General features: G+C 53.4%; 1 protein-coding gene across 1 annotated transcript in view; it reads right to left on the bottom strand.

The window, feature by feature from the left end:
- Positions 1 to 360: 360 nt before the first annotated feature.
- The window catches only part of SH3BP2 (SH3-domain binding protein 2), an 18,315-nt gene continuing 9,692 nt past the window's right edge, over positions 361 to 8,983 (bottom strand). The window contains exons 8-12 of the mRNA XM_006893611.1: positions 7,914 to 8,022; positions 7,676 to 7,731; positions 1,720 to 1,801; positions 1,104 to 1,163; positions 361 to 498 (exon numbers count right to left, since the gene is read on the bottom strand). Of these exons, the coding sequence (XP_006893673.1) occupies positions 361 to 498; positions 1,104 to 1,163; positions 1,720 to 1,801; positions 7,676 to 7,731; positions 7,914 to 8,022 (445 nt within the window). The remainder of the gene's footprint in view (positions 499 to 1,103; positions 1,164 to 1,719; positions 1,802 to 7,675; positions 7,732 to 7,913; positions 8,023 to 8,983) is intronic.

Raw genomic sequence — 8,983 nt, 5'->3', positions numbered from 1 at the left:
CCTGCTGGGTGGAGCTGCGCCTGGCCGGGTTCTGGACAGTGCCTGCCAGGGGGCCCTGGTCAGAGGTGCCATGCCGACTGCCCCTCTCATGGTCAGTCCGCCTCCAGGTGCCGTGCCCACTGCCCCTCTCGGGTCGGTCCGCCTCCAGGTGCCGTGCCCACTGCCCCTCTCGGGTCCGTCCGCCTCCAGGTGCCGTGCCCACTGCCCCTCTCCTGGTCAGTCCACCTCCAGGTGCCATGCCCACTGCCCCTCTCGGGTCGGTCCGCCTCCAGGTGCCGTGCTCACTGCCCCTCTCGGGTCCGTCCGCCGCCGGGTGCCGTGCCCACTGCCCCTCTCATGGTCAGTCCGCCTCCAGGCTGGTCACCTGGGCCCTGTGTAGCCGTAGGGGTGTCGCAGCAGCAGGCTCTGGTGACTGGGCAGCACGTGTGTGTGGTAGTGCTCCACCAGGCTGCCCACGTTCACAAACAGGACCTCACCCTCCAGGTAGAACTTGGAGTCCTGTGGGGTGAGGGGGTGGGTCAGGGGGGCCCATCTGTGGTGCTTGGTGTAGGTGCCCTCAAGTCACCCCGAAGGACTGTCCACGCCCGGGAGTCTCAAGTGTCCACCTCAGCCCCTCTCCCACTCAGGGGACGCCCGGCAGTCAGTAACTAAACCTCATATCTGGGGAGGATCGCTTTGTCCATTCCTTCCAGGGTGTGTAGGACAGAGCTAGGGCAGCAGGGGAGGGAGGCTGAGGCGATGGGGGCGGGGAAGTGGATGGAAAGTGGTGGGAGGAGTGGGGGGGGGGTGGGAGGAGGCTGAAGGGAGGTGAGAGGTAGGGGAAGGTGTGGAGAAGGTGGAGGGGAGGTAGATGAGGAGAAGGGGGAGGTGGGAGAGGTGGGTGAGGAAGGAGGGGGAGGTGAAAGTGGGGGGAGGGGGAGAGAGGTAGGGGTACGGGAAGTTAGAGAGGTGGGGAGAAGGGGGGAGGGGAGAGGGAGGGTAAGGTGGAAGAGGTGGAAAGGGGTGGGCAGGTACCATGGAGAACCAACCCACTGCCCCTCAGCACCCCCCCCAGCCGAGCCCCAGGACCCCCCTCCCACAGGGGCGCTGACCTGCCCACTCACCTTCTCAAAGATGCGGTAATTCCTTACTTTACTGGAGGTCTCATCCCACACGACCAGCACCTGGTGGGGGGAACGGCTCAGGTGAGAGGCAGTGGGGCCATGAGGAAAGGATGGGGTGGGGCGTTGGCAGGTGCATGGGGAGGGGCGTGAGTTCACCTGTGAAACAGCAGACACAGGCTGCCTCTCACCCCAGGGCACCTCTGACCCCAAATGGCCCGATGAAACTTCCCAACAGTAGCCAGTCTATATCATAACCACCCCTGACACACAAGGGGAAACTGAGGCCCAGCAAGGGTCAGGAACCCCCTTGAATAGGCAGGTCAGGCTGAAGACTTGCTGTCATTTTCACTGCCCCTGACCCCCAACAGAGTCCCCTGACCCCCAGCAGAGTCCCCTGATCCCCGGCTCGTCCCTCCCACTTTAGCCCCATCTGGAACGTGGTCCTCAATTTGCAGATGCTGTTTTGGTCCTGAGAAGAGCTGGAGGCAGATGTGCTGGGCAGAGACCCCGGGGACAGAGCTGGGTGAGAAGAGGCTGCAGGGGCTGTGGAGTGTGAGCTCAGCAGTGCCCAGGGACCTCAGTGGGCAGTGGCAGGGGCCCCTCCCGGGTCACTTACCTTCCCCGACTTGGTGGAGGAGTTGCGGATACAGTACAGCCCGTCCTGTGGCTCCCCCCGGGGACTCGTGGCCTTGAACAGTCTGGAACAAGAGGCAGCAAGGTGAGAGACCCCGGCCGCTCCATGACGCGGCCACTGGGACTTTCTCTGAGTGAATTGTTCAGTCCATCTGATTCTGAGCCACAGCCACCCGTGGGACAGTCCGATGGCCTGAGTGGGCTCCTGGGCTCCTGTCTGTGGGAGCAGACCCCCAGGCCTTTCACTTGAGAAGCAGCCAGCTGGTTTTGAACCACTAACCTCTTGGTTAGGGGTTGAGTAAGCACCACCAGCATGATACGGGGAGTCGAATGACATACACCCAGTGCACAGTGGAGCCAGCACCGCTATCAATTTTTCATCGCCCCTGAAGGGGTGGGAGGGAGGGAGGAAGCAGGAAATGAGGCGGTGGCACGACTTGGTGGGGAAGGCGACGGGGCAGAAGACACACACATCGCCGGGTGGAGAGAAAATGGATGTGGCTGGGAACCTTTACCCAGAGAGCCGTCAACAAGAAAAAAGAGCAAAGAACTTTTCCATCACCCCAAGCAGAACCAGTACCCACTGGGCAGCCACACCCCAGCTTCCCTCCTTCCCCGGCTCCGGGAGCTCACGCCCACCTTTGTCTCTAGCATTGCCGATTCTGGACATCTTGCCTCAGGGGGATCACGCAGTATTTGTCCTTTCATGTCTGACTTACTTCACTGAGCAGAGTTTTCAAGGCTCATCTGTGCATAACCTGTATAACTGTGTCCACTCTCTCACCTGAGAGGCCCCATGGAGCAAGGCTTAGTACGTGGTGGCTCAGTGAAAGGTGAGTGAGAAAAGTCTGGGTATCTGCTCCTATTAGGGGCCGTCGAGTTGGGGGTCTGCTCAGAGCTACACAACAGAGCCCCGAGGGGCCCATGAGGACCCTCGCCATCCTGATTGTCACCGTCTCTGAACTTCACAATGTCTGAGCCGTTACTTCGATCCTTCTGAGGAGGCAACTCTTCCCAGCAGCAGCTTGAGGGTCTTCCAAGCTGACCGGCTCATGTGCTATTTACAAGATTTCCACTGGCCAGTTTTCCTGAAAGACTGGAAGTTCCACAGAAAGCTGCCCACTTGCTGGCATTTGAAATATCACTGGCAAGCCTAGCATCACGGCATCACACAAGCCAGCAGAGCTGGACAGAGTGATGGGCGAGGCGCGGATGTGACCTGGAAAACAGTATATGATGGTCAACTCTGTCACTCACGCTGTGAGCAAAACACCAGCTCTGCGCCCAACAACGTCTACCTGGGCCACGTTTGCGATCCACAGTCAAATGCCTTTGCTTAGTCAACTAAGCAGAGACAGACACTCCTCTGGTACTCTGCTCTCAGCCAGGATCCATCCAACACTGCTGATAATGTCTCTAGGGCCATAGCCTCTTCTAAACCCAGCTTGCACATCTGCCAGTTCTCTGCTGATATACTATTCCAGTCATTTTTGGATAATTTTCAGCAGGATTTTGCTTGCATGTGATATTGCTGGATAATTTCCATAATCTGTCAGGTCACCTTTTTTTGGAATGGGACTAAATATGGATTTCTTCCGTCAGATGGCCAGGTAGTTGTCCTCCAGATTTCTCGGCACAACCTGGTGGGAACATCTTATTTTTGGTCAATTCCTTCAGAGCTGTTTGAACATCCTCCTTCATCACCCCCGCCTCTTGATCATATGTGGTTTCATGAATTCTGTGTCAGCCAATTCTTTTTTGTATTCTGTATACTCCTTCCATCTTCTTTTGTTTGTTGTTGTTGTGTCCTGTTTCATCAGATCCAACTGGCACAGGAGGAAATAGCCCCTCCTCCAGCAGAGCATCTGGTGAATTCGAACCACATACTTTAACTTTCATCTTCCTTAATGCTTCCTGGATCATTCAATATTCTGCCCACGGAATCTTTAAGATTGCAACTCAAGGCTTGAATTTGTTCTTCAGTTCCTTCAGCTTAAGAAATTCTGAGCAAATTTGGCCCTTTTGGTTTTCTGACTGCAGTTCTTTGCACATTTCATTATAAAACTTTGCTTTGTCTTCCTGAGCTGCCCTTTGAAATCTTCTATTCAGCTCCTTTACTTCCTGATTTCTTGAGTTTGCTTTGGCTTCTCGGCACTCCAGTGTAATGTTCAGAGCCTCTTCTGACATCCACCTTGGTCTTTTCGTCTTCCTCCATCTTTGCAATGAGCTTTTACTTTCTTTTTTTTTATTATTATTTTGTGTGCGTGTACCGTCAAATCAGATCTGACTGGTACAGGAGGATATTGCGCCTCCTTCTCCAGCAGAGCATCTGGTGGACTCGAACCGTGTTCCTCTGGGGTTGCAGTGCAGCTTCTTGCCACTAGGTCACCAGAGCTCCCCAGCTTTTACTTTCTTCATGGGTGATATTCTTATTATCTTCCCATAGCTCATCTGATCTTCACTCATGAGTGTTCAAGATCTCAAACCTGCTCCTGAGATGGTTGTTAAATTCAGGGGGGATAGGCTCACGGTGCAATTTTGGTTCCTGTGGATTTAACTTTCTTTAGCTTTAGTCTGAACGTACATATGAGTAGTTGGTGGTCTGTTCCACAATCAATACCTGGTATATCACAGCGGATACTGAGCTTTTCCAATGATTCTTTCCACAGATATAACTGGTCTCATTCCTGTGCATACCATTAGGTGTAATCTATGTGTACAGTTGCTATATATGTTTTATATCTTATAATAAAAGGTATTTGCAATGAGTAAATCATTGACTGTATAAAATTCTAACATTCCACCTCCAGCCTGATTTCTGTCACCAAGTCTATGTTTTCTGACTATTGATCCTTCTTCCTTGTTCTCAACTTTTTGAACACTGCATCGTCCAAAATCAGGAAAGGAGTGCGTCAGGGATGCATGCTGTCTCCATACCTATTCAATACATACACAGAATAGATCCGGGAGGCTGTACTTTATGAAGAAGAAGGTGGCATCAGGATCGGAGGGAGACTCATCCACAACCTGTGTTATGCAGATGCCACAACCCTGCTCGCTAAAAATGAGGAGGGCCTGAAATATTTGCTGTAGAAGGTCAAAGACTGTAGTTTTCAGTATGGATTGAAGCTCAGCATTAAGAAGACAAAGATTCTCACCACTGGGCCAGTTAACAGCACCACAATGGATGGAGACGAGACTGAGATTGCTAACAGTTATAGCTTGCTTGGCTCCACAATCAACACTCTTGGCACTAGCAGTCAGAAAATAAAAAAGATGAATTGCATTATGAAAATTTGCTGCCAGGGACTTTCTCTAGAGTGCTAACAAGCAATGATGTCAGTCTAGAGACTAAGGTGTGCCTGATCCACTCCATGATCTTCTCAGTTGCTTGCTATGACTCTGAGAGCTGAACGATGAATAAAGATGACAGAGGAATCAGTGCCTCTAATTTATGGTGCTGGAGAAGAGTCTTGAACATACCATGGACCACCAGGAAAACAAACAGGTCTGTCTTGGAGAAGGTCAAAGCCCTGGAGGCGAGGATTTGGAAGTTCTATCTCACATACTTTGAGCATATGGTTAGGATGAGCCAGTCTTTGGAAAATGGCATCATGCTTGGAAGGGTGGAGGAGAGGAAGACCCAGATGAGATAGATTGATACAGTAACTAGGTAATGGGGTTAGGTGTGTTGGAAACAATGAGACTGGCTCAGGATAGGGCAGGCTTCAGGGCTACTAACACATCGGGTCACTGTGAGCTGTAGGTGATCAATGGCACATAACACCACCGCCACCATACCACAGTTAGGAACACCACAAGGTTTAAAATCAGGAAGGGTAAGCAGAAGGTTCTATCTTTTCTCTACATCAGTTAATTCTATGTTGTTGTTGTTGATTGCCTTCAAGTCGAGCACGGCTTACAGCGACCCTCTGAGCAAAAGGCCTGAAGCCCCTCTACAACTATCGACATTTATCAAAGTTCACAGAGCTTTTCCACAGGCAATTTATTTAGGAAATGGATGCCACGCCTGTTTCCAAATTAACTCTATAGGCTGAGCAAATCAATCCAGATGCTGGATTACACAAAGAAGAACGTGGCATCAGGATCAGAGGAAGACGCATCAACAGTCTGTTCTGCAGATGACAGAATGGTGTGCTGACAGTGAGCAGGGCCTGAAGGCCCACTTACAGTAAGAAAAGCCTTCAGTCCGGGTTACATGAGTAAAATATCCCCCTCACTGCATCAACGGGCAACATCCTGACAGATGGAGAAAAGTATGAAGCTGTCAACCATTTCATCATATCCTTGAATCGCAATCAACACCGCCATTAACTGCAGTCAAAAAACCAAAAGACATGCTGCATTAGGAAAACCTGCTGTCACAAAGCACTAAAGAGCAAGGATGTCAGTTTAAAGACTAAGGTGCACCTGTTCCAGAGCCATGGTATTTCAGGTTCTTTGTATGCACCTAAAAAATGATGACTAAGAAAAACAGAAGAATCAATGCCTCTGAAGGGTGGCACCTGCAAAGATTATTTAATGTCCAACGTTACTGGACACTAACCACAAGAACAAATTCGTCTATTCTGGAAGAAGTGTAACCAGGGTGCCCCTTAGAGGCAAATATGGTGAAACTGTCTCACACACTTTGAGCACATTGTTAGGATGGGTCGGTCTTTGGAAAAAGACTCCAGGCAGGGAAAGGTGGCGGGCCAGACAAAGAGAAGACGGACCTCAGAAAGGTGGACTGAACAGTGACTTTAACAATGACCTTGAGCAATGTGGCAATCATGAGGTGATGCAGGAGAGGTCAAGTTCCACGGCTGCAGGTTACAGGGTTGCCATGCATTGTCATGGACTGGAAGGCACCTACCAACACACCAAACTTTGGGTACCTGTCCTTCTGTGGGTTCCCACTTTCGGCTCCTGCTGCAGGGATCTGTGGGAGACCTTGCTTCTTCTAAGTTTTGGGGATTTACCACGAGCAGAATGACCAGGTCATGTGGTAACTGAGGAATCCTGCTATTCATACGGTTTCCTTGGCCAATCATTTCAGAAGAGAATGCAAGGCAGCGATCTCCACCTCACCGTGGACTCCAACCAGCAGAGCAAACGTGTCCTGGACGTACACCCTGTCTGTTTCTTAGAAGCAAGTACGGTGAGACTTCACGTCACACACTTCAGGACACTTGGAAGGACCCGTCCCCGGACAAGGACATCGTGCTTGCAGAAATAGAGGGCTGGTGAAAACACGGAAGACCATCAAGGAGACAGACAGACACAGTCATGACAACAGCCGAAGCACAGAAGCTGCTGTGAGGTCGAGTGGCCTTCTGTCCTGTTGTCTGGGGTTTTGTTTGTTTTTTTCTTTCTTTCTTGTTGTGTGCCATCGAATCAGATCCAACTGGCATAGGAGGAGATTGCCCCTCTTTCTCCAGTGGAGCATTTGGTGGATTTGAACAGTGTTATCTTTGGGATTGCGGCCGAGCTTCTTGTCCCTAAGCTGTCAGAGTTCCTCCGTCCTGTTGTACACGGGGCAGCTGGCCGTCAGGGCCAGCTGAGAGGAGTGGCCTTCTAGTCTGAGGTACACGGGGTCTCTGGCAGGGCCAGCATAGAGGAACAGCCTGCCATTCTACTGTACTTGGGGTCCCTGGCAGGACCAGCAGGGACAAGCGGCCTTCTGTTCTGATGTATGTGGGGTCACTGGCAGGGCCAGCAGGGACAAGCAGCCTTCTGTTCTGATAGATGCGGGGTCACTAGCAGGGTCAGCAGAGAGGAGCAGAGCTGAGGGCCTGGGCTGGAAACCCTTGGTGCACACAGACCAGCTACTTACACCAGCACCAAGGGGAGAGAGAACAGGGCCCAGGGAGACTGCAGGGAGCCAACACCCTGACTACGCAAAACAAGGCTTTGGGGAGAAAAGGGGTTCAACTGACCTTTCCACCTCGAAGGATTCCGTCGTGTTGATGAAGACTGAGCTGGGCAGTGGCACCTAAGGAGAGGCGATGGGGGTCAATGTCAAGTCCGAGGGCTGTGGGCCAGCACCGACCCCACACCCATCCATCTGTGCTGGGACCCGGGACTCCTCGTGGTACTTCGTCCCCTGCTCTGTCGCAGGTCCCTGGGGTCCCCCACTTGCCCGATAGGAGGGATCTGGGCTTGCCCCAGCCTTGCCTTCTCGTAGTCCTCATCTGAGTCCCCGCCACCGGTGTCCACCTGTGAGAGCCGCCGGGGCTTCTCAAAGGAGAAGCTCCTGAAACTCTGCCCATCGGGGGGTGATCGCCTGTGGAAAGAACAGACCCCAGTGCAGTCAGCACGGGCGGCCTTTGTGCCTCTCTGCATGCTGTCCACTCGTCCATGCCACACCCCACTCGGAGCAGCCCTGCAGCACAAGGCCCTGCTCCAGGCCTGCAGCTCCTGGCTGACCACTCGGGGTGCTGAGCTCCTCAGCCTGGGCTCCATGGATCTTGGCCCAGCTCTGGTGCTGCCAAGATTGCGACCTTGACCTAGTGTTGACCCTCTCAGTGGATGTGGGACAGGCGACCCAAGACCTGGCCCCACGGGGCGCACACTGAGAGAATGATGTTCATTGGCCAGGGAATGGGGTCCTCGTTGGCCAACTCCCTCCCTGGCTTTCAGGTGGGATTAACCGAGACCACAGGCTCCCAGGACCCTGAGGCTGTGCTGACGGGCTGTGGGCAGTGTGTGGAGACCAGGTCCAGCACTGAGGTCTCCAGTGCACAGGGCCCAGCAAGGCTGCCGCTGTGGCCCCAGGCCCCACTAGACAGTGGGCACCAAGCTCTGGACACCTGACAGATGCCAGCAGGACACACATGTCTGCACAGCTTCACGTATTTCCCCCTCAGGGTGAGTCACGGCCTCTACCACATTCCAGGGATTTCCCGGTCGGGAGGGCTCAGGAAACAGCTGGGCCTCGGTCAGGAGGACACACCCCAAGTTCCAGGGGGGTGGCAGCCAGGCAGGATTGGGGCCAGGAAGCCTGCAGTGACATGCCAGCCATGCGGAGTGACGGCCCAGGTCTGGACCAGGGGCTCCCACATGCCAAGCCTCAGTCAGAGGCCCCTGCACCCCAAGTATAGATCAGAGGCGTCCACATCCTCTTCCCAGAGCAAGGGGAGGCTCCCTGACGTAGACAGGAGCATGCGAGGAACACGGGGTCTGCCACGGTCTGGGCTGAGAGTGGGGAGGGCCGTGCCAGGTGGGGCCTCGTGCAGGTGGACGTG

This window comes from Elephantulus edwardii, unplaced genomic scaffold (assembly GCF_000299155.1).
Source record: "Elephantulus edwardii isolate Elephantulus edwardi_28Jun2011 unplaced genomic scaffold, EleEdw1.0 scaffold00129, whole genome shotgun sequence".
Lineage (NCBI taxonomy): Eukaryota > Metazoa > Chordata > Mammalia > Macroscelidea > Macroscelididae > Elephantulus > Elephantulus edwardii.
Note: the sequence above shows the minus strand (reverse complement) of the source record. Positions and strands in the feature narration are given on the sequence as shown.